This window comes from Myotis daubentonii, chromosome 1 (genome assembly GCF_963259705.1).
Source record: "Myotis daubentonii chromosome 1, mMyoDau2.1, whole genome shotgun sequence".
In the NCBI taxonomy this organism is placed as follows: domain Eukaryota; kingdom Metazoa; phylum Chordata; class Mammalia; order Chiroptera; family Vespertilionidae; genus Myotis; species Myotis daubentonii.
Window position 1 is genome coordinate 43,325,832 of NC_081840.1, and position 26,307 is coordinate 43,352,138.

General features: G+C 38.6%; 1 protein-coding gene and 1 pseudogene across 8 annotated transcripts in view; both read right to left on the reverse strand.

Annotated features, from left to right (window-relative positions):
• The window catches only part of MAP2K5 (mitogen-activated protein kinase kinase 5), a 276,193-nt gene that overhangs the window by 173,432 nt on the left and 76,454 nt on the right, over positions 1 to 26,307 (reverse strand). For all 8 annotated transcript variants that reach the window (XM_059697326.1, XM_059697354.1, XM_059697306.1 and 5 more), the window contains exons 9-11: positions 15,770 to 15,809; positions 9,924 to 9,992; positions 9,750 to 9,831 (exon numbers count right to left, since the gene is read on the reverse strand). In XM_059697326.1, the coding sequence (XP_059553309.1) occupies positions 9,750 to 9,831; positions 9,924 to 9,992; positions 15,770 to 15,809 (191 nt within the window). The remainder of the gene's footprint in view (positions 1 to 9,749; positions 9,832 to 9,923; positions 9,993 to 15,769; positions 15,810 to 26,307) is intronic.
• On the reverse strand, positions 1,454 to 2,867 carry LOC132218194 (PRELI domain-containing protein 1, mitochondrial-like; annotated as a pseudogene).

A 26,307-nucleotide genomic window follows, 5' to 3' on the forward strand; every position in this document is an offset into this window, starting at 1 on the left:
AAGTTAAAGATTATGTTACTACCATTATCAGTAAAACAAGCCAAAAGAGAAGCCTATTTTGAGGTAGTTCACTGGGTTTTGTAAATATCCATTGAATCTTGGTTACAGTCCCGTCTCCTTAGCCATCATATAGGTAAATATTTCCATAGCTGGCTTTGTGTCATCACAGGTTCATCTTGTTCTTGACATACTCATTAGAGATAACTGTCAGAGGCAAAAAAAAAAAAAAAAAAAAAAGTGGTAGATCCACAGAATCAAGAGTTCCTATTAAACCTGATGAGTTCTCTTTGTGCAGTTAAGTAATTCTTATTAGGCTAAAATAGCAGATGATTTTCCTTTTAATTTTTACTCAGTTTTACTGTAATTTGTATCCTATAGGCCTATCCCCAAAAGGCAATTTTTAGATTCATCAAATCATCAGACATTAAGTTGGTGGGACATTAAAGATCAGTGCAATGACTTCATTTGACAGGTGGGGGAAATTGAGTTCCGGAGAAGTGAGTATTCTATTCATGGCCATGAGTCAGTTGAAGGCAGAGCTCAGGAAAGCTCTGAGCCTTTGAACTCCCAGAACGGCAAAGGTCTAAAACAGGGGTGGGCAAACTTTTTGACTCGAGGGCCACAATGGGTTCTTAAACTGGACTGGAGGGCCGGAACAAAAGCATGGATGGAGTGTTTGTGTGAACTAATATAAATTCAAAGTAAACATCATTACATAAAAGGGTACGGTCTTTTTTTTCAATAGTTTTATTCATTTCAAACGGGCCGGATTTGGCCTGCGGGCCATAGTTTGCCCACGGCTGGTCTAAAATGTTTCCCTATAACATCACATAGCTTGCGAATCACATGTTCACTTTTTACAGTTTAAAAAAATTTCACTACAATGTGATATGATTATGATATATACTCAGAGAGAGAGAGAGAGAGAGAGAGTTTAATCTTAGCTGAGATGTTGGTATTCTAGACATTTAGAAACTCAGTTATCTTAGAACAGTTGGTTTGAACTATTTGCTCATGATTCCAAGGTCACTGGTTTGCTACCTGCGACCTGTCAATTCCCAGTGTTCCTTGACCTCAGATCATCCCTACCCATCGTTACATTGAATGCCACTATCCACCACGGGAACCAGGAGGAAGGGAGCTAACAGATTAGCAAAAAACTAATCTCAGTTGCCAAACTACTACATGTTTCTTTTGATGAATTAGGGCTACTGTCTTCATGTAACTAGGCCAAAAAGACTCCTGGGATAAGGTCTTTGCTGATCCTAATATAGGGTCTAAAATAGAAAGTAGTGTCTTGCATGTAAGATAAACACAAAATGTAGTAAATGAACAAGAAGCAACCTTACTACCATACCCCCCCCAACATTTTCCCTAAAAGGACCATAATTATTATCAATACTAACAAAACTGAAATCTAGACCATTAAGCAAACATTTCAGAAGATGCTCTCTTAGTGTCTGCTAATTGAGAAAGTAAAAAGCCCCTTTTTTCTTTGCAACATGTTTTTCGGAAAACAATTTATTCCCATGATGGTAATCCAAATACATGAGCAGATATTCTGAGATGCATTTGGGTGTTTCTTAGTGGATTTAGTTTTGACTTATTGAGAAGACATGTCATATCACTCCCCTGGAAGACACCACTTGTGACTGTCTTTTTTCCACCTGACTTGGAGCTTGCCTAGTACAAAAAGCCTTTTCCTTAGGGCCATTTGTTGAAAACAATAAGAATCAATTGATTACCTTTGTAACTGACTGAGGTGGTGGATAATAGTTGAGGTAAACAACAAGCTAACCAAAAATATTAAAAGGAAAAGCTGGGGAATGAGATATTCATAGAGGCTTTGAAAAGCTCTAGATATTCTTGGGAATATAGGACATGCACATGCATAAGACTATTCAAAGATGGGGAACAAATGGAGCTATACAATTGTAACATTTTTGTACAATATTAAAAAGGCCAAGATGTATTTCAAAACCCTTCATTGACTTGGTTACATTGCTTTTGAACCCGGGAGACCAAATTCCTGGACAGCTCTGGAGACTCCAAATAAGCTAGAGGAGACCCAAGCTTCCTGATGGGTTTCGGTCTAGCTGCTGTTATTAGAGTTCACACAGTAAACACATCGTTCTTCCACCACCATCAGCCAGGCATGGTTGATGTTCCCGGTGAAGGTGGTCACCATCGGGTTCTGTGGGCCCACAGTAGAACCCTCCAGGATGTACACTGAGTGAGCAACACTGGCAGGAAATAGTTGCTCGGCTCAGCGGAGCATCCTGTTGGTCTTGGTGAGGAGGCGCCAGGACAGGAGCTTCTGATCAGGGGTCACCTCCAGTGCACTATGTCTTCCGTCAAGACATGTTTGCTATAAGGATTCAAGCACTAAAGGCAGCAAACACTTGGTCCCATGAAGTCTGGAGAACAATCTGGCCCAGGAAATACTTCACCATTGTCCCAACCAGGCTGGGATCAGCATCCTTGCAGCATCAGGGATGCAGAGCCTGGGGGGCACATGGAAGCCAGGCTGGGGATCAGCGCCCACCCTCCAAGCACCAGCTCAGTCACCACCCTGCTGCCCCCCCACCAGGTGCCTCTGCTCACGACTTCCAGCGCAGACTCCTATGTGCAGTTTTTGAAACCTCACTAGGCCCTGTATCAGGCTCAATATGTACTCATTTGTCCTGCTTAAGTATGTAGGACAATGACCCTCAGGGCACGTCAGTGACCTTCAGGCATATACCCAGCTTTCAGCATTTCTGACTCCGCAGGAGTGTGGTGGGAAGGGGATGAGGTTGTCTTTTTGCTGCAGCACAAGAGGAGTATATACTGGCCCATTGCTCTGCACAGGCTATTGGGGGGACCTGTTGCTGGCCATGAACTGATACCCACTATTGAAGCTGATCTCTCTCTCTCTCTCTCTCTCTCTCTCTCTCTCTCTCTCTCTCTCTCTCTTTAATGTGAGCAAAGCATTGTTCAATCCAGTGTTGGGACCTCTCCTGGAAATAGGCAACACATGCCACTTGACCACAAAAACTACTCACAAAAGAAACTCCAGGACCAGATGGTTTCACTGGTGAATTCTACCAAATGTTTAACAAAGAATTAACATCAATCCTTCACAAAGTCTTTCAAAAAGTAAAAGATGAGGGAACACTTTCCAACTCATTCTTTAAAGACAGTATAATCTTGATACCAAAACCAGACAAAGACATTCCAAAAAAAGAAAAAAATCACAGACCAATATCTCTTAATAATACATATGTAAAAATCCTCAATAATATACTAGCAAACTGAATCTAGCAACATATAAAAAGGATTATACAGCATAACTATAAAATTATCGGAGGAATGCCAGATTGGTTCAACATACAACAATCAATTAATATAATACATACAATTATGGAATAGAGGACAAAAAACACATTCATTTCAAAAGACACAGAAAAGACATTTGACAAAATCTAACACCCTTTCATGATAAAAAAATACTCAACAAAGTTGGAAGATAAGTGGACCTCCACAGCCTGATAAAGGACATCTACCCAAAACCCACATCATACTTAATGACTTAAATGAAAGCATGAAAGTTTTCCCTTTAAGATAAGGAGCAAAAGAAGGATGTCTGTTCTTACCACTTCTATCATTCAACACTGGACTGAAGATTCTAAGCAGGGTAATTAAAAAAAGGAAAAGGCATCCAGATTGGAAAGGGAGAAGTGAAACTACTTCTATTTACATGATCTTCTACATAGAAAACTCTAAGGAATCCTCAAAAAGCTCTTAGAAGTTAAAAACAAGCTTAGCAAGGTAAGAGGACACAAGATCAATATAAAAAAATCATTTCTACTTCTATAACCTAGCAATAAACCATCCAAAAACAAAATTAAAAGAATTCAACTTATAATAGCATCAAAGCATAAAATATTTAAAATTAATTTAACAAAAGAATTGCAAAACTTGAATACTCAATTTCAAAATTTACCCAAAGTTACAATAATCTAAAGCAGCAATTTCCAACTGGCGTGCTGGAAGAATTTTTAAAACATGCAATACCTGACTAGTCAGGGGCACTAACCTCTTTTCCCTCCAACAGTCAAATAAAAAATGACAACAACCTTTTTTTCCCTAGACTTTCAAATAAAAAAAAATTGTAACGATAGCTGTCCCTTGTGAATGAATCAAAATTATACCCATTTTTTGGTCAGATGGGCAAAAAATATACTATGATCCAAAAGTAGAAACATTCAAATGCCCATCAACAAATGAATGAGTAAAAAAAAAATTCAGTCATAAAAAGGAATGAATGCAGTCATGCATCGCTTAATGATGGGGCACGTTCTGAGAAATGCATGGTTAGGCGATTTCATCCTTGTGTGAACATCAGAGTACACTTACACAAACCTAGACATTACAGCCCACTACACACTTAGGCTATATGGAATGGTCTATTGCTTCTAGGCTACAAACCTATACAGCATGTTACTGTGCTGAATACCGTAGGCAACTGTAACACAATGAAAAGTAAATGAGTATCTAAGCATAGAAATGGTACAGTAAGGTATAAAAGATAAAAAATGGCACACTTGGAGTTTGCAGAACTGGAAGTTCTATGGGTGAGTCAGTGAGTAAGTGGTGAGCAAATGTGAAGGCCTAGGACATTACTGTACAATACTATAGAATTTATAAACACTGTCCCACAAGGCCCTCCCCTCACTTTCCAACAGGGCCAAAAATAGAACATCAAATCTGTCAATGCTGCTCCATGTACAGATGTGGACTAGATTGGTTAGAAATACTGAGGCCAGGCCAGTGTGGCTTAGTGACTGAATGTCGTCCCATGCACCAAGAGGTCACTGGTCAATTCCAGGTCAGGGCACGTGCCTGGTTTGTGGCTCTATCCCCAGTAGGGCATATGCAGGAGGCAGCTGATTTATGTTTCTCACTCATCAAATTTCTCTCTCCCTTCTTCCTTTTCCTTCCTCTCTAAAAAACATATTTAAAAAAATACCAAAGAGAAACTGAATAAGGAGTAGATCACTGTAATAGTGATATGTAGGGAGGAAGTGAAAGTGATTCTTCCTGAGAAAGAGTAGGAATAAGAAATCAGGATAGAGAGATAAAGGAATATAGGGGGTTGTTATGGCAATGTCGTTTTGGCTATTGCATGTTGGAGCAGTGGTGAGATTAAGGAACTTGTGGTACACATTAAAATAGAGGGTGTTTAACATGGAGAGGGTGTAAAACTGAGGATTCAATATTTTTTTACTTTGGAATTTTGGTTCCATTGATCCTTTCGGCACAAAGGGCTCTCTCTAGCAATTGATGGAAGAAACAAAATTTATCTGTGCATTATATCATTACAACCTGAAAATATGTCAAAAGTACAGGAACACGCTGGCTCCACACTAAAGATGCAATGGCCCTTAAAACTTGTTAAGGTGGCTCTTGTGGACCTGTGTCCTTATAGGATCTTAGGTCCTCAACAAAGAATTTACAGCAAATTATTCTGAAGATCATCAAGCGTGATCTGGGAGGGCTGCAAAAACGCTCTGACTATGTAGGGCTGGGGGACAGGCTCCTCTGTGGTGAAACAGGTCACTGGCTGACTGGGATGTAATCTGTGCACTCAAAATTGGAGTGCTGTGAAATGGAATCTATTGCCAAGCCCCACAGATATTGCTCCTGCCGAAAGAAAAATAATTCCTTCTGAACCACATATCTTTCCATTTCTTCCTGGAAATTCAGCTCCATTATAATCTTACTAGAGGCCCAATGCATGAAATTCGTGCATGGGTAGGGTCCCTAGGCCTGGCTAGCAATCAGGGCCGATCTATGGGGCAACCGATGGGGCGATGGGGGGGGGGGGCCGTTGGCACCTACCTTGGCCAGCCTGGCGCCACCCAATCACTGGCCCCGCCCCCTGCCACCGCTGGTCACCTCCCTCTGCTGGGCAATCAGGAGGCCCCCACTGGCACCTGCCTTGGCTGGCCTGGGGCCTGCGGGCTGGGGGCAGCTCCTGCATTGAGTGTCTGCCCCCTGGTGGTCAGTGCGCATAATAGCGACTGATCATTCCACAGTCGTTCCACTGTATGGTTGATTTGCATATTAGGCTTTTATTATATAGGACTAGAGGCCCAGTGCACAAAAATTTGTGCACTCAGAGGGAGGGGGGGGGTCCCTCAGTCCGGCCTGTGCCCTCTCGCAGTCTGGGACCCCTCAGGAGATAACGACCTGCTGGCTTAGGCCTGCTGCCGGGTGGCAGAGGGCAGGCCCAATCCCTAGGTGCAGCCCCTGGTCGGGCTCAGAGCAGGGCCAATTGGGGAGTTGGGGCACTGCCCCTTTCATGCACAGAGCAGGGCGGATCGGGAGGTTGCGATGCCACTCTCAGTCATGCCCAGGGTAGGGCTGATTAGGGGGTTGGGGCACCGCCCCCTGTCACACTCAAGGCAGGGTCGATGGGGAGGTTGCGGCGACACCCCCGTCACGCACAGAGCAAGGGCAATCAGGGGGTTGGGGCGCTGTCCCCTGTCACTCACAGAGCAGGGCCCATCAGGGGGTTGGGGAGCTCCCCCTGTCATGCACAGAGCAGGGCCGATCAGGGGTTTGGGGAGCTCCCCCCCTGTCACTCACAGAGTAGGGCCGATAGGGGAGTTGGGGCACCGCCCCCTGTCACACACAGAGCAGGGTGGATCAGGGGGTTGGGGTGCCGCACCCTGTCACACTCAGGGCAGGGCCGATGGGGAGGTTATGGCTCTACCCCGTCACACACAGAGCAGGGCCCATGGGGGGCGGTTGGGCCGTCACCCTCTATCACCCACAGAGCAGGGCCGATCATGGGGTTGCGGCGCTGCCACTGTCACACCCAGGGCAGGGCCGATGGGGAGGTTATGGCTCTACCCCGGCACACACAGAGCAGGGCCCATTGTGGGGGGGAGGTTGGGGTGCCGCACCCTGTCACACACAGAGCAGGGCCGATCAGGGGGTTGGTGCGCCGCACCCTGTCACACACAGAGCCGCAGGGCGATCAGGGGGTTGGGGAGCTCCCCCCTATCAGGCACAGAGCAGGGCTGATCAGGGGGTTGGGGCGCCTTCCCCTGTCACAAACAGAGCAGGGCCGATAGGGAGGTTGTAGCCCCACCCCCTGTCACACACAGAGCCGCAGGGCGATCAGGGGGTTTGGGCGCTGCCCCCTGTCACGCTGATCCCGGTGCCGGGAGGCATATTACCCTTTTATGATATAGGATAGAGGCCTGGTGCACGTGTGGGGACCGGCTGGTTTGCCCTGAAGGGTGTCCTGGATCAGGGTGGGAGTCCCCACTGGGGTGCCTGGCCAGCCTGATTGAGGGGATGATGGCTGTTTACAGCTGGTCACACACCCTTCAGTGTGGGGGTCCCCACTGGGGTGCCTGGCCAGTCTGGGTGAGGGGCTGAGGGCTGTTTTCAGGCTGGCGGGTGACAGAAGCTCCCAACTGCTCCTTTTTTTCTTTTGTTTTTAATTCTGGGCCAGCTTTAGCTCTGAGGCTCCAGCTCTTAGGCCTCCGCTGCTGAAAGCAGGTATCTGGTTTGTTTCGGTTCTATAATCAAAACAATGTATAACTCCAGCTCTGAGATCCTGGCTCGCTGAAAGCAGGTTTTTGGGGTTTTGTTTAGCTTCTATATTTGTTACAATGTTTCAAACTGCAGGCTCAGAGGCTGGCAAGGCAGGCGGGGAACGTTGGTTTCCTCCGTCACTGAAGCAAGCAAGCCTCATGTTAGCTTCCAGCTGCCTGGCTGCCGGCCGCCATCTTGGCTGGCAGTTAATTTGCATATCGCCCTGATTAGCCAATGGGAAGGGTAGCGGTTGTACGCTAATTACCATGTTTCTCTTTTATTAGATAGGATGGGAGCATTTGTTTTTGCAGTGACTAAAATGTTGTTATGCATCATGTGACTGTACTAACACATGATACAACATGAATGAATCTTGAGAACATTATGTAAGTCAGCAATTTTCAACCTTTTTCATCTCATAACACACATAACTTGCTAAAATTCTGTGACACCAAAAATATATTTTTTGCCTACCTGACCAAAAAAAAATAGGTATTATTTTGATTAATAGTAATTACCTACCCTTTTTGCTCCAAAGTGACTTTTAAAAAAACCAGGTGCCTATACTTGTATATAAGGATTTCTGGTACTAAAAATTAACCAATCAGATGCAACCTTATTATGCGAAGTGACCAATAAGATACAACTCTATTACATGACCTATATATTTATGGTTCAAGACAGGGCATTCACACTGGATGGCCATTATTGTGTTGGCTGTTGTCATTTTTTATTTGACAATCTAAGGGAAAAGAGGTCAGTGCCCCTGACTGAATAGTCAAGTACTGCATGTTTTAAAAATTCTTATGGCACACTGGTTGAAAATAGCTGTGCTAAGTGAAAGAAGTCAGACACAAAGGCTACATATTATATAAATTCCATTTGTGTGAAGTGTCCAAAATAGGAAAATCCATAGAGACAAAAAATAGATTAGTGTTTGCCAAGGACTAGAGAAAAGAGGGAGTAAGAAGTGACTGTTGATGGGTAGGGAGTATGTTTCTGGGCATGATAAAAATGTTTTGGAATTAATGACAAGAATGGGTTTTGCACAAATTAGAAGGGTGAATTTGATGGCATTTGAACATACCATCTCAATAAAGAAATTTTTTAATGTATTTGAAAAATTGAAGACTTCTAAAAAGAATGATGAATAGTCATAAAATAATAACATGTACTAGCTCTATGAATCCACTTTTTCTAGTCAGTCTCCTTGAAAGAATTGTAATTCTTAGCATCTACTATAGCATCTACTATAACTAATTTAGAGCATATTATATACTTTATTATAGTATAAAGGCACCAATGCTGGCTCATTAAAAAGTCTTATAGGGTATGAACAAATTGCTTCAGTAATGTACTGAGATTTCCCAAAATGAACTAAGTATGTTTTAAATTGTTGAATTTGAATGGGCCAGATACTGCAAAATGAATATATAAAATTTAAAGACTTCTTTGATTTAAAATGGGTCAATAATAACAATGATGACAATTTCACTGATAGGATACCAAGAAATCTGCATTTTGCCTTAATATTCAGATCAAGAAAGAGTTACCAAAGTGGAAATGAATGAAAAAATAAAGGAGAGAAAGGGCTAGAGTCCAAAGAAAACTATAAACACATCTTGGCTCAACAGCTGTGTTAAAAAATAATTTCTTATCTTGCAACTAAGCATTTTCTTTCTAAAAAATATAGGGCATTGGATTAATTGATTTTTTTAAAAGTAAATATGTTTTGGCTACTGAAACATTAAAAGAACAGAACATCTGTTTTGCAAGTAAAGGCAGATTGTATGGAAGAATCAAATATCAAACCACCGACTGGACTAGCATTTAATTTGTTCTATCTAAATTTTCAATAAAAGTAAATGAAGTCACATTCTTGAAATTGTAAGTCAGCTCTAAATATTTAACACCAGAAATCCTTAACACTAAGATGCTTTAGAGCAAGCATGTCAAACTCAAAGGCTAACACAGGCTAAATAAATGAGACGTGCAGCCCGTGGGCTGTGAGTTGACATGTTTCCTTTAGAGTATAAAGGTAATTATTAGTATATTTTAATTATTTTTCACTCTACTTGACATTTATATCAAAACCAGGTTATAAAGCACTACCCCACAAAAATAATTTTTAAAATATTATAAAAGGGAAAACTCACCATCCATGAATTCTGTACATATTGAAATCCTGTTTTCTACAAAAAATGCACCATAAAATCCTATGATATATGATGAATCACACTGTAACAAAAACAAGACAAAAGTAGTTAAAAACCTACAACCCAATAGCATAGGCATGCTTTATAAGAAAAAAATGACCAAGAAAAAATTACCTTATAAAGAATTTCCAATTCAGACATAATTTGCTTTTGAAGTTCCAGTGTAATATCTAGTAGTATGACCTAAATATGGAAAGGAATACATTGACACATTTATTTACCTTTAAATTAAGTATAGCTATACTCGCTATGAAACATAAAAACTAAACTCTTTTCATTTCCCCTACCTCTTCCCCACTATTATAACCCCCCAGTAATGCAAACTGTATCCACATCTGTCTAATCCTTTGTATTGGGGGAGGTGGTATAGAAGTGATTGATGGGACCAAGGAAAAAGCCAGGTCTCAAAGGTCAGTATTAATAGCTTTAAAAGTCAGTTAAGTTATAACACCCTTAATTTATATACCCTATTTCGGCCACATTGGTTATTTTCAGAAGAGAAAGACAGGAGTGACTCTGAAACCATTAAAAAAAATTACCTTGTAATTCAGACACTAGGCAATAAGCAGAAGAGGTTGATGAGTAAAAATGACATTTAAAAGTAGGGTTTTTAGGTTTTAAAAATATATCATCTTTTTTTATTCTTCCAGTTGCATAATGTTTCTTTGCTAATAATGTTATAAAATGTTAGAGCTTGAAGGAACCTCAGAAATTATTTCATCTAATCCCCTTAGTTTATAGGAGGAACCCAAGGTCTGAGGAACCACGTGGCCTGACAACGTCTGGCCCCTTCCTGACTCTGAGGATTTTTTTTTAACTTAAAAAAAGAGAGTGATGAGAATAAAATAGTTGGAAGACAATTTTAAGGTCTGTGGCAGAGTTTCTGACTCTAGACATTTCTAGATAAAAACTGAACACCCAGGATTACCATCACAGCAGTAGTTATACACCATCCAACATTGAACTACATTTTGTATTACAACTGCGGAATATATATAATCATACTGGAGGGGAAAAAATTATTCCATAAATTATAAATTGTAAACTGCTGATAGAGCAAGGAAAGAAGAGGCTAATTCTAAAACACATTTTATAGTAATGACATCCATTTGGGGGAGGGGAAAGAAAATAAAAAAGGCATAGCCAGTTTCTATCAAGAGTTTGCTTTAGGGTTATTTATAAAAGCTCTCACTAAACCAGCCCGTAAGTGTAATACAAAACTGCCAAGAAACACTTCTCCAGATCAATAGTCATTTTGCCAACAATATTCACTTACATTTTTGTTCCTGTATAAAACTTAGCAACAAAATAAATTCATCTAGTGTTATTTCAAGTCTATACCATAAACTATTAGATCTATTCACACCACCATGTCAAGTACAGGGAATCTTTCATCCTAAAAAACTAGTAAACGAAATGAAGTTATTATTTACTTTAAAGCAGTGGTTCTCAAACCTGGCCTCATATTATAATTACCTTTATTTAAAGTTATTTTCATAAGTGCACTTTAAATAAATCCTGATGATGCATAGGCATAATGTAATCAAAATCTCTGAGGGCAGACCCACCTCTTAGTATTTAAAAACAACAACAACTTATCAGGTGAATCCTAACCCACAATAAGGTTGAGAACCACTTATTTAAGGTTTCAAAAATACATTTACAGTGGAACCTTGGTCCAATTCATTCCGGAAGGCTGTTCAAAAACCGAATCATTTTTCCCCATTAGAAATAATGTAAATTGAATTAATCCATTCCAGACCCCCAAATGATTCCCTGTTTTAACCATTCTTACATACATGTCTAATAAACTGTTTAATCTATAAATACATACTTTAAAAACAAAAAGGACATGAAATGTAAATGGAAATTTAACAAAAAGGAAATGAAATGTACAGTAAAAATGGAAAATTTAATAAAAATAAACAGCAACCAAAGTAAAAAAACCATGAAAACATTCTCAGCACAATTTCCCGAGACGTTAACAATGTAAGGTTTAGCAGTAAACTGACGCATACTGGAGCATTCGCTCCTCTGTTGCCTGAGAGACTCATGACTGATCATGCAGGTATCAGCATGAAAGTGTTATTGGGTTGAGAAGTAAACTGTTTGAGATGGGAGATGCTAGAGAACTGAGATTTGACTATACTCAGTACTTAGTATGACTACTAAGTTATATTGCATCTCCAAGCACACACTCTATAAATGACATAATTCCACAGGGCTAGCCAACACAGAGGAATTAAACTCACACTACTGGCTATAAACGTATCATCCCCTTGATCAAAAATCTTAATTGGGCTCCCATAGCCTAGCATAAAGTTACAATTCTAGCATGACATTCCAGGACTTCTTCTACAATCTAGCTCCAACTTGTTTTTCTAGCTCCTCCCACTATTCCCCATCACAAATGCAATCCTCATGTGAAATCAGATGGTTTTCACTGATCCACACATGTCCTGTGCTTTCCCCACTTCCAGTCTTTGCTCTGCTGTTCCTTCCACTTGAGGTAAGCTTCCTCTCTCTACTCCACAGTCATTGATCATAAAATCTTTTCTATCTTTTAGGCCTAGCTGGAATGTTGCCACCATCTCAGGAAGCCAGCCCCAAAGCCCTCCATCAGAATTTATCTCTAGCTTTGGCCCTTTATTTTTTTCCTTACCACATTTGTCTTTAGCATTCATACCTCATCTTCTAAAAACAGAAGTCTAAAGAATAAAGAGTGGTTGTGAGCCCCCCAAGGGCAAAGGTTGAGTCTTGTACATCTTTCTCTAGCTCCCTCCCTCACACCCACCACCTTGCATCGTAAGCATGTTGAACTCGGGGGCCGCATGCCTCATTTATTTGGCCCATGTTAGCCTTTTAGTTTGACATGCTTGCTGTATAGGGTTTTACAGTAGTGGCCATTCAGTGATGTGGGATTTAATTAAAGTGTGCCTTACAACCATAATGCTCTAAATAAGGTGCTGTTTCTAAAGAGGAAGGGGTGGATTGCTTGATTTCTACAGCTGAATTTAAAACCACCTTGTCAAGTACAGGGAATAGTCCAACTGGAGTGGCTCAGTGGTTGAGCATCAACCTATGAACCAGGAGGTCACAGTTCTATTCCCAGTCAGAGCACATGCCTGGGTTGCAGGCTCGATCCCAGTGAAGAGCATGCAGGAGGCAGCCAATTAATGATTCTCTCTCACCACTGATGTTCTTATCACTCTCTCCTTCTCCCTTTCTCTCTGAAATCAATAAAAAATTTTATATATATTTAAAAATAAATAAAACCAAACATATAAACACCAAAGTAAATAAAAGTGCCACTCTGACCTAAAATGTAGCAAGTAATACTGTATTTGTGGAGCCAATCCATTGTACTCTCATAGGTCTTCATCACCCTTGGTTTGCTATAGTGCAGAACAGTGGAGATTCCATAATGGTAGAAAAGTGAATAAAGTAATTTCTGGGAACTTGAGAGGGAGATTAAAATTCACCTTAAAATAATTACTGGAATGCTCTTCTATTTTCTGGGAGACTTGATACTCTAGGTGGAAGGTTAATTCTCCTTCCCTTGGGCATTCCTGTGAGTGAGCTTTAAAACTGCGAAAAATAAACAAGTCCAATTCCTTATTTGAAGGTAATGGGAAAAGGCATGGAAATACTAATTTTCTGTTTGAAGTACAAGCAAAGTATGGGCTCCCCGAGTTTTTATTATTATTATTATTATTATTATTATTATTATTATTATTACTATTTTTCTCCATAGGAAGAGCTGAATTTTTCAAACTGGAGAAACTTTAAACATGAAGCATTTCATGGAGAAAGGGTTAAGTGAGAAACTGAAATACCTGAGTGCATTTCCCTGCTCTTCGCTACACCTCCAGGACAAATAAGGATGAGTTGTCAAGTTAAATATAAGCAGTCAAGTGACTGAATTATAATTTACTCTGTGCTCAATTTAAATTAGTGTGAGGCTATTAAAATATACAGTATAAATACGGCAATTCATCACAACCTGTCATGGATGACTTCATTTATTTGCTGGAGTGGCACATGCTCCACTAAAGGGAAGGAGAGCAAAATCACAGGTCAAATTAAGCCGCTATTCTGTTTTAATTCGCTTATTTAATCTGTGGCAACATAATTGTCTTTTACAGTATGTACAATTCAGAAAGGAAATTTGGGAGGATTACAGTCAGTATACAAATGATTAATCAAATGATCCATTTAAATGCTAGTTTAAAAGCAGCAGAAACCAAAAACAGTCAAAGAATGATAATCAGCACATGCTACATACAATGCTAAGAAATTTCCTGTTAAATGGATTTTTTTTTCCAATTAGAAAATAAATAATACTGGGAAATCTATTAAGCTCTACTCTTTGAAAGGTTTTATAGAATACACTGAAAGGTTTTATAAAAAGGTTCTATTTGCAAGATGGCTAACACTAACACTATTTTTATTTGTTTTCTGCTCTACTTGTTTGCAATTGTTTTGCTTACCTACACCACTCTCTGCTCCAAAAAGCTAACTAGAAACACATTTCATGAGTTACATACTACAATCATATCTAATACTTATCTTTAAAAAGTGATTAGTATCATTTTCAAAATGCTCTCTTTGAGTCAGAAATTTTTCTAAATTCAGCACTATAAAATAAAAATTCAAGGTATTTTTAGTCTTCCCAAAATTCAACTTGCTTTTAAAAATATCTAAAGTGATAGTTTCCCACCTTTAATGTCTGAAAAGGGAAATATTATAATATAGTTGTTTACTTTGTCTAAAAAATGAAAACATTTAGAAGTATAAAAATTAAAAATATTTTGAGTAGGAACAGTAATAGATTTTCAAGATTTTTATCTAATTGCTCCCACAGATATTCAAAGTGTGGGTCCAACTGACTACTTGGCTTGGGAAATTAAATTTCCCTCATCATTCTATGCCGGCATCAGAGCCCTGCAGGTGATTCTGTTTAGACAAGGCCTGTGATTTGCTGCTCTTCACAATCCCTCTGTGACACCAGGCAGCCCGTTTCACAGCTGAGGTCATTGAGAGGTTCAAGTGACATGCTTGAAGTCACACAAAAGTCAGGAGAGGGTCAGGAAAAGATCAAATGCGCCAACCTTTCATTTCACCCTTTAATATATATATATATAAAGCTAAGAAATACTCTGGCTGAGAGCAATGGTCCATACAAAGAACACTATGGGATATTTTGTATGCGAGTTGAACCTGCTTTCAAGATGTTACTTCAAAAGATGAATGAGTAAACTGGAAAACAAACAAACAACAAAAACACACACACACACACACACACCCCAAAACAAAAGAACAAAATGTATTTATTTAGTCAGTCATTCAACAAATTATGTGTTGAACATCTAGTCATTACATACAGCACTCTGCATTAGGCCCTCTGTGCAATGCTCCGCATGAATCAGTGAGTAAAACAAGGTAAGAGCTGTTCTCTACTTACAAGGAGATTTCAATGTGATAGGGGAAACATACATGTATACTAATAGCAAACAACAAGGCAGCACGTGATAGCACCCATAAGAAACACAGAGAATTTGAGAGTCAAAGAACAGAATGAGAAGTGATAGATATACCAGAAGTGACTATTTATCTACGTAAGTCCAACAGAGTGGCTTTGGAGCTGAAGGGTGTTAGGGATTTTGATAGGTGGAGACACAGGCGAAGGAATTCTTATTAGCGAGAAATACATGTATCAAAGTGTTGAAGTGAAAGTACCTGGGTTCAGATAAGGCAATGAGTTCAACTTAAAAGCAGCACAACCGTTAGGAGCTTGAATGTCACAACAGTGCTCCAGCTTCCACCTCCGAATCCAAACCTAAAACCATTTCCTTTTTATCACTACCTGTAACTCAAGCTGAACATGGGGGGTTGGAGGGCAGAAAAAGTGGTGAGCATCAAGAATGTCATGAATTTCATGAAATGTATCCAGTACTTACCTTTACAGCTAGTATTTTCCCACTTGGGACATGATATGCTCTATGGGAAGAAAAACAAACCAACAAAATTACTTGGGTTCACCAAAGAACCTAGAAAATAGTTAAGGACATAAATGTAAATCTGGACACACCTGCAACCACAGGATATATGATACTTTCAAAGAATACTAATGACATTAGTAATTTACATTTCTATTGAGCTTAATGGTTTACAAAACGATAAATTATACCTTCCCTTAAAAAAACCCTCTGAGGTAATGCTGTCATTATTATCTCCTTAAAGATAAGAACTTTGAAGCACGGAGAAATAGTTTGTCTAATGGCACAAAGTCAGTAAGTGGCAGAACAAGACCTCAAATCCAGGTCTTCTGGCCCTAGGTCCTTTATGGCAAGCATGTCAAAATCAAAGGCTAACACGGGCCAAATAAACGAGGCATACGTGAGTTTGACATGCTTGCTTTAAGGCAGAGAGAGAGAGAGAGAGAGAGAGAGAGAGAGAGAGAGAGAGAGAGAGATCCTACAGCTCTGCTAAGCATTATACAGAGCCATAAAAAATGGGAGGTTTTCCTTCTGTTTATTTGAATTACATATACAAATCAACTATATTCCCACATTTAATCAAAATAATCTCAAAACTACAGGGAATTAGCTATGGCTTAAGATAGATATAAATTCATATAAAAAGTCACAGGGTTATAAGACTCAAGTATGTGGTGTTCATCTTTTCCTAAAGCTGGCATCTCTCAATATTGAAAAAGCTTCAGAAAAGAGACAAACTCAAATGATACAGTGAAATAGCTACAATTTAAGTCAAGGAATATGCATACATTCATTTATGAAAAAGAGAATAAAGGTTTGCAGAAATAAAAACCATGATCTCATCAAGACCTTTGTTATGTTTAAATAAAATGTGGCTTTCATATGTGTACATTCTGACCATTATCCAGAAACAGCCTGCCTTCTATAAAAATTTCAAAATGAACCACACAACATGAACAAACACTGTTACTGCAAGTCCATAAAAGTATAAGGAAACACATTATTTTGGAAGAATTAAAGTCTTGCTCCATAGAGGATTTTGCACATTAGCCAAGATTGGATTGTTCTTCCTCTCACCTGGCTAGTGCTAAGATGTGAGTGGGGTAGAAAACTTGTGGAATGTAATTTCCCTTGCCAGGAATTCCCTGTCCTCAGCTGCCAAGTTGCAAAATTTACCAGGCTCCCAATTTTTACTTGATAATAACCTAATAGTAAAAAAATGCTCATTTTTTTGAGATATCACTGGCATGTAACATTATATTAATTTCAGGTATATAACATAATGATGTGATATTTGCTTATGCATATTATAAAAGAATCACCCTGATAAGTCTAGTTAACATCCATTACCATAAACGGTTGCAAAAAATTGCTCATTTCTTAAAACAAAAACAAAATATGTATTGCACTATTATCAAATGAAAATATCATTTTCTGTTGTTTTGGCAGAAATACTTGTGTGGTTGTTGTGACAAAATTTTATGCAGTTTTATTGAGGCATAATTATATATGACAAAATTCACTTGTTTTAAGTGTACAATTCAATGATTTTTAGAAAATTTACAGAGCTGTGCAATCACTGAGAAGTATTTTTAAAGTGATAGACTTACAGAGATAATTTAGTTACTAAGAACCCACAAGTATTTGTAACTTTTCATATACAAAATGTTATAAATTCAGGTAAGATAGGACAAAACATGTAATTATATCTACATATCCATTTATGAATGTTACAAGAAATTCATTCTGCTTTTCCTACTTGAATGGACAAAGGTTGAGCCAATTTTGGGAGGTAAACTTAGGTTTTATTTTATTAATTATAGAGAAATTATATCTTATTTAAATGAAAAGCAAGATTACAAAAATTGGCATTGTTCACTTTAATCTGAAAAAGTATCTAAGACTTTGTCTAAATATCAACCTCCCTAGTATATACAAATATTATTAAGTTTATAATACTTGAATGATTTAAAATTTTTTACACTTTATATAAAATGATGTTTTATAAGAACTCCTATACCATAAAGGTTTAGGACAAATAACCACTTACTTTACTATTGATGTTAATATCAGACTTTTACAACATGAAACTACATTTCAGACTATGATTTGATTCATTATATATCTGAATTCAAGTAATAAATTGATGTAAGAAGACATACACTGTATTTTCCTCAGTGCCTGACAGAGATGTTGCTGGACTAAACTAATTTAAAATGTGATGTGAAGGAATTTATTCCATGTAAATATCCTATAAATAAAAGGCTAATATGCAAATTGACCAAACGGCAGACCGACTGGTCACTATAACGTGCACTGACCACCAGCGAGCAGACACTCAACAGAGGAGCTGCCCCCTTGTGGTCAGTGCGCTCCCACAGGGGGACATCCCCCGAAGGCTCCCGGACTTGGAGAGGGCATAGGCCGGACTGAGGGACCCCCCCACTCCCCGCCCAGAGTGCAAGAATTTCGTGTACTGGGTCTCTAGTAGGTAATATGTAAAATTTAATAATGATATATTATTTTTCCTCTTACATACCACAGAGTAAAAAATACTCTATATTAGAATCACTAACCAAAGACTCAAATGTGAAGACTAATAGTTGAATGCATACACAAGGATTCAAAAGTCGTAAAAAGAACAGTGTGGCTACTTAGGACAACAAGCAACACCAGGGCTCTTGAGACCAACAGCAGCGATAAGTAAGTGGTTAGCAGATAGTCTAATATATACCATACTGAATGGTTTGGCAACTTAATGAGCTTGTCAAGAAAGATGATCTCTTTTCTAAAAGAAAGGTTTCCTATTTCCAAGTGAAATAAAAGGAGAAGCTTGATGATTTAATTATGATGCACGCCAATTCATCCATGGAAGTTTGGGTTCGATTTCGAGCAATAAAGGTGCTGTGCGGCTTGGCTTACAGTGCAACGACAGTACCAACTTAACATTTAATCATCAAGGAGACGTGGATGACAAAGGCATTGCCAGGCCTAAGTGGAGTACGCACCTGACTTTGCAAAGGGCGTTCCACCTGGAGAAAAGGAATTCGTTTCCTTTCAGCGGATACCGCAATCCCCATTGTCCTGACCTTCCTCAACACATTAACTGTAAGGTGATTAATGAAGTTTGAATGGAGGCTCTGGTTACACCAGAAGACAACGATACACCTCTGCATTCTTTTAATTAACAGCTAACACTTCAAATTAGTTTGTTGTTGCCACAGTAATTACCTGTTCCAATGAGTGCATGGAGGAAGCATTTTATGAGATATTTTTAGTGCTTAGACTTGAGTGTTCCATTTTTGTTTTTGAACAAGCACAGACCTTCAGGGAATATTCCCAGCCCTTAAAACTGAGCACACAACATATATACTTCAGGATGGCAAAAGCTAGTACCTTGGTACTAGCTTTTTGAATATTTGAAATAAACTTTTTGAATATTTGAAATAACAAAGAACCCAACAAAAGAAAACACTTGCTATCCATACTTTCTCTTTTCATTTGGAGCAATAGGTTCTAGATGACTGACAAAAAAGTTGCTATCAACCTTTAATTCTGGTAGAGTATAGAATCGAAAATTTACTGAGTCAGTAGGAAATATAGAGAATTGTCTAGTTTAAACCCTTCCTCTTACAGTGGAAATACCCAAAACCCACATTAAAAAACTTGTCCAAACTCACGTAGTAGTAAATGACAAAGCCACGAGTGGAACAGTGGCAGAATACACATATTTTAGCACCTAAAGGAAATATGCAGTGTTTATGTTTTCTTCACTGTGTTCTGAAACAGGGAAACTCATAATTCAAAATTTACAAAGGTGCTGACCTATTTCAATCAGACTAAGGACCATCACATCTGAATTTCTGCAGGCAATGAAGCATTCTGCAATCACTGCCAACCTAGCTTGACAGGCAGGGAGTGAAGGGTGTAGGCTCTGGAGTCACTCCCTGGGTTCTGATCCCAGCTCTGCACTTCTTATCAGTGTGAACCTGGACTGTGAGTAAACCTCACTGTGTCTCAGCTGTCTCAGATCTGGAATGGGGAAATCGGGCCCTACCTTATAGAGTTGCGAGGATTCAGTGAGATAACAGGTAAAATACTGAAGACAGGGCTGGCATGCACTATATTTTAAGAAACTAGTTTACAAGGTAGCCAGGTGTTTTGAGAATAGAACCTGTTAAAACAAACTAAAGCAGCAAGTTAGCTTTAATGATGAAGACTGGCAAATGGCTGCAACATATCATTAAGAAAAACTGGTAGAATTACTTCATGTTGAATCAACTTTGAAGACGAAGAATTAAAATAGCCATCTGATATGCTATTGTTATACCATGTTTCAAATTCTAGATTTCTTATCATGTTTACCTCTTGCCCACTACTATAATGTGTCTATAGTACAGAGAGGTGTGGTCAGTGCCACATTCAGGTGTTCATCTCAGCAGAAATGCCATCTCACTATCACAATGGCCAAATGAGAACCTACATTTTTCTTTCTCCTTGGGTTAAATACATAAAAATATATAAGCTACCCTAAAAAGAATCCACATGCCTTTAATACACAGTTGACTCTTGAACAACATGGGGGGCTGGGGGTGCCTACCTACTACACATTCGAAAATCCATATATAACTTTTGACTTCCCAAAAACTTAACTACCTTCACTATCCAAGGGAGACTGGCTCCAGGACCCCCATGGATACCAAAATCCATGCTCAAGTCCCTTATATAAAATGGCAGAGAACAATGCATACAGTTGACCCTCCACATCTTTGGACTTGCAACTGTGGATCAAATACAGTACAGGTATTTATTGGAAAAACAATCTACACATAAGTGGATTTACACAGTTCAAACTTGTGTTGTTCAGGGTCTGTAAAATTTTGAGGCCTCTCCTAGCCTTCAGGCTTTAGTAGCTCTGTTACAGCTCCTAGAGCACAATGCAGAAATATTGTTTGAGCCTGTCTCCCATAATGGGCAGTGAGCACTGCCATGTCTTAATCATCTTTGTATTCTTTCCGCTTTGTCCAAGTCCTGGCCCTTGATAGGTGTTCTCTATTTAATAAATATTCAACATGTTTATTACTTCTGGATGAAACAGAAATCTCTCACTTGAATGGTATTTTACAAATAAATTCTACATAAATTTAATTAATTCCATAATCTTATGAACATGGGTTATTCCCCCTTACCACCAGTTTTATTCGGGTATAATTGACATATAACATAAGTAGAAGTTATTATCATCATTCCCATTTGGGTATGTTTCTAATTGCTGAATCAAGAGTCCTTACAAGGATTCCATGGTTTAGATCTTGGTCACCTCACAATCCCTGCTTCTGCCAATCTCCCTTATGCCCAATACTTACGCTGCTCCACCAAACATGATCCTTCCTCAGGCCCTTTGCACCTACTCAAGCCAGAACCACTCTTCCGCCAATATCCACTTGGAGGATACTTCCTTCATGTCCAATGTTGCTTCTTTCACTCTCCTCTATAAGAAAGCTCAGTCTCCCTTTCTTTATTCTTTACAGAACTCATCAACACCTAATTTATTAATTATCTGTCTCCCAGCACTAGAAAGCAGGCTCCATGAAAACATGGACTCTTTTCTTTTCTTTCTTTTCTTTTCTTTTCTTTTCTTTTCTTTTCTTTTCTTTTCTTTTCTTTTCTTTTCTTTTCTTTTCTTTCTTTTCTCTTCTCCTCTCCTCTCCTCTCCTCTCCTCTCCTCTCCTCTCCTCTCCTCTCTTTTCTTTTCTTTTCTTTTCTTTTCTTTTTTCTCTCTCCTCCCCTCCCCTCCCCTCCCCTCCTCTTTTCTCTTCTTTGTATCTCCAGCATCTAAAACTGTGCTAGGCATATTTTATAAATATTTATTGACTGAATAAATAAATTTTCTTAATTGCTGTAGGTTTATTTTTGTTTGTTTTTTAAATTTTTCTTAAGACAGTTTTAAGATTTTCTAGTAAAGTGTCCATTTTCTGTTTTCAAGTTTATTTTTATAAACGTATTCACTGTATCCTCGTATTTTAAAATTTTCTGCTCTGTCTAGAAATATGTCCCCCACCAGTTTTATTGAGATATAATTGACACACTTCATTGTATAAGTTTAAGGTGTACAGCATAATGGTTTTAATTATATATAGTGTAAAATGATTCCTGCTATAAGTTTAGTTAACATCTATCATCTCCTATAGATACAATAAAAAGAGAAAGCAAAACAACATCCTATTTATCACATAGCAGTGTTAACTATGGACACCATGCTAGACATTGCATCTCCTGTATTCTCTTACAGCTGAAAATTTGTACTTTTTGACCACTTTTCTCCTATTCCCCCTCTCCTTCCATCCTTTTTTAATCCTAATTTTGTATCTTATCTCTTATATTTGATCAGTTTTTCCCAGAAACCAGTTTTTGGTTTTCTTAATTGTTTCTTAAATTTTAATTTCATTAATTTTTTTTCCTTTAGTATTTCTTTCCTCCCACTTCCTTAGGGTTTAACACTTTCCCTTTTAAAAATAATTCTTCAGGTAGCTGCTGAGCCTATTAATATCCAGTTATTCTTTTCTAATACACACACAAAAAACTATCCTATAAGTATGACTTTGATTGCATCCCTGAGTTTTCATATATGATATTTCTTTATTATCCAGTTATAAATATTTTTATTTCCACTATGCTGTATTATATAACCCATATGTTATTTAGATGTGTGCATTTTAATTTCCAAATATATGAGGTTAATTTATTATTGATTTCTAAACTAATTGTACTGCAGTAAGAAAAAGTGAGATACATGTTATAGACGGAATTACAAGGAAAATTTGACAAATCCACAGACTTAGTGGCAGAATGTCTGCCAATAATCAACAGATCAATCAGATCAAAATTAATAAGGTACAGAAGATCTTAACATCACAATTAACAGGCTGGTCACTGATCATATATGGAACTCTTCGTCAATCAAACTGAGAATATCCATTATTTCTAGGTACAGAAATTTATTTTTTAAAAACTGTTTATGTACTAGGGCACAAAGCAGGTCTCAACAAAGTCTGTAACATACAGGTCACTTTTTCTGATTACAATATGTCAGGAAATGTAAGCAGTGAAAAAGAATAAAGGTAAGTATAGAGAGAGTGACCAAGATTAGGGGTATGTTTGTTTATATTATAGGTGTGGAGGAGGTCAGGGGATGCCTCTTCTATAAGGTTACATGTGAGCAGTAAAGCAGCACAACATTTAAATATCTGGAAGAAGAGGACTCCAGACAGAGGAAATGGTAAGTTAGTTCAAACACCCCAAAGCGGAACTGTGTGTCTGATGTGTGTGGAAGTGGAATAAGCAAGGGTACTAGTGTGAGAGATGAGGTTAGAAAGGTAATGGGAAGACAGAATGTGTAATACCATTTAGGCCATGGTGAAAAATTAGACTATTATTCTGAGTGATATAAGAAGCCCTGGTGAGAGGAAGGAGAGCTTATACATATTTCAGAAAGATCATTTTGGCTGCTGGGTAGAGAGAACACTATAGGAAAGTAAGGATAGAAACTGGGAGACTAGTTGGGAGGCTACTGTAATAATCCTAGCAAGAGATAATAGTGGCTTGGAATAGGGTGGTAGGAAAAGAGTGGTGGCTTCTTAAAATAATTCTTAAAATAATTGTGAGGAAGAGCCAACAAGATTTGTGGGTAAATTTGGTGGTCTGAGAGAAAAAGGATTAAGACTGACTGCAAAGTTTCTGCCATGAACAACTTGTAGAATAAAGTTTCCATATACTAAGACTGGACGATCTCTAGAAGAAGGTTTCAGAGGAAATCAAGAGTTCAGTTTTAGGTGATTCTGAAATGCCTAAAAGACATCTGACATCCAACTAGTAATTAGACATAAGCCTGCAGTTCAGGACCAAGGACAGGGCTTCATTAATCCTAAGATCCTAGAAGGCATGGAACTATAAAAGCTCTCTTAGGAGCTACAGTAAATAGAGACAAGGCCTGAGGACTGGACCAGAGGAACTCCAAATTTAGAAGTCAGAAAGATGGGGAAAAAACCCAGAAAAGGAGACGAGAAGGTATAGGCAGTAAGCCAGCAATATACCCCTGAGAATGGTATCCCTGAGGCCCTGAATGTTGGTGTTATATCTCCCATACTGCCAAGTGCAGTACCTTAGAGAGAGTAGGTATTCAAGTAAACATGTGACTGGTTTAAAAAGTAATACCTGGGGACTAAAGCAACTAAGCCTAATATCTGCTCTTTGAAATTTCAAAGGTGGGACTAGCATAATACCCACCAGGCTAGAGGTTGTGCTTACCTTCATCTAAATACTAATGAGATTTTTTAAAAAGATACATCACTCCAAATAATAAACTGAATTTCTCCAAGAATCTTTAAAAATGAGAAAGGAGGAAAAAGAAAAAAAAATTTTAAATTTCTTTAATGGTTAAGATATTACAAATGTGTCCTCATTTCCCATTAACCCCCCAACCTCTCCGACCCCCCATCCCCCACCCCAACTCATGCTCTCATCCCCCTGTTGTCCATGTCCATTGGTTTGGCTTATATGCATGCATACAGGTCCTTTGGTTGATCTCTCCTCCTTACCCCCTGCCTCCCCTACTTTCCCTCTGGGGATTGATAGTCTGATCACTGTTTCTCTGTCTTTGGATCTGTCCCTGTTCATCAGTCTATGTTGTTCTCTATATTCCACAAATGAGTGAGATCATGTGGTATTTATCTTTCTCTGACTGGCTTATTTCACTTAGCATAATGCTCTCCAGTTCCATCCATGCTGTTGCAAATGGCAATAATTCCTTCTTTTTTACCACAGTGTAGTATTCCATTGTGTAGATGTACCACAGTTTTCTAATCCACTCATCTGCTGATGGGCACTTAGGCTGTTTCCAAATCTTAGCTATGGTGAGTTGTGCTGCTATGAACATAGGGGTGCATATATCCTTTCTGATTGGTGTTTCTGGCTTCTTGGGATATATTCCTAGAAGTGGAATCACTGGGTCAAATGGGAGTTCCATTTTTAGTTTTTTGAGGAAATTCCATACTGTTCTCCACAGTGGCTGCACCAGTCTACATTCCCACCAGCAGTGCAGAAAAAGAAAAATTTGAAAACAAAATGTTATAAAGTCCTACATTCACATAGGACATAAGGGAGAAACAACCTGTGTTCACATTCCAACATCTGGACTCCCACACAAGTTTATGTCATGCGTAAATCAATTGTAACTGTACTTCACAATGTTTACTGAAAGTATTTATGCTTAGAATTTCAAATTCTAGGAGAACTAAAAAGAATATGAATCGTCCCAGCTGACTCCTGTTCACAAAATAAATAACCTAGAGCTCATCATATATTTTCTGATAAAGCTTGTAAAATCTCATACAATTAAAGTAGGCATCTAATTTCAATGGTGCTTTTCTGCATGTTAATTTTGGAATACATTCTAATCAAATTAAATTACAAGCAGAAAGAATTATTTATAATAGGAAGTATCTATGCTTCTCCAGTGATTGTGAGGAGGAGCTGACCTATGGTTCAAATATAATTATTTCATATTTTGGCATAACTGATAATATATGTGATAAATGTCAATTTGTTAGCAAAATGGTCATCACAATGAGTAAGGGAACACCTTTCCCCCTTTTTTGCTTCTTGGAACAAGAATCTCAAGAGTAATTGCATGTATGATGACTTTTAATCAAGAACACTAACAGGACAGTATTGCCCCTGTCCTGTGAAGGGAGGAAGACAATTCTTTCATATACCATGTCAGATAAATGCTACTGACTTAAGTTCTACTTCTCACATAACATACTTCGGAGAAGGTTAGTGAAGAGGGGGTCCTAATTATTCTATGAATTATTTATAGAGTGCTATCAATTGTTGGAAAATTCTCTAAATGGGTGGGAAACCTAAGAAAATAAGCCAGTCACTAAAATGGTGAAAGCAATAATAGTTAGGAGTTGGCTTAAGAAATGAGGTATAATTAGAAAGGAATGGTCTTATTCTAGGTACACAGGAAAGAATGTGATGTTTATTTATTTTGTTCCCTGGGTCTTTTAGAGAACAGGTAGGAGGCAAGAAAGAAGGTAAGCAAAGACTGTTTTAAAATAAAAGTTACAAATGGCTTTATGTTATTAGCTTGCTTCAGACATAATAATGGTTCTCCCTAAAGGATAAAATTGGTTCTCTGTTTTTCAAGCAAATACTTCACAACTTGAGGAATTATCCTGGATTCCCTAAATCTCTGTTGTTTGAATGCCATTCCAGGATGTCCATCAGAGGCAGGACAAAGGAAAGGAGACAAGGTGAAAGAGAAACCTCTGAGATCTGGTTTGTTATAACAAAACTAGAGGCCCAATGCATGAAATTCATGCAAGTGTAGGCCTTCTTTCCCCTGGCTGCCGGCACCAGCTTTCCTCTGGCACCCAGGACCCAGGCTTCCCTCGCAGCCCCAGCTTCATCTGGAAGGTCGTCTGGTCTAATTAGCA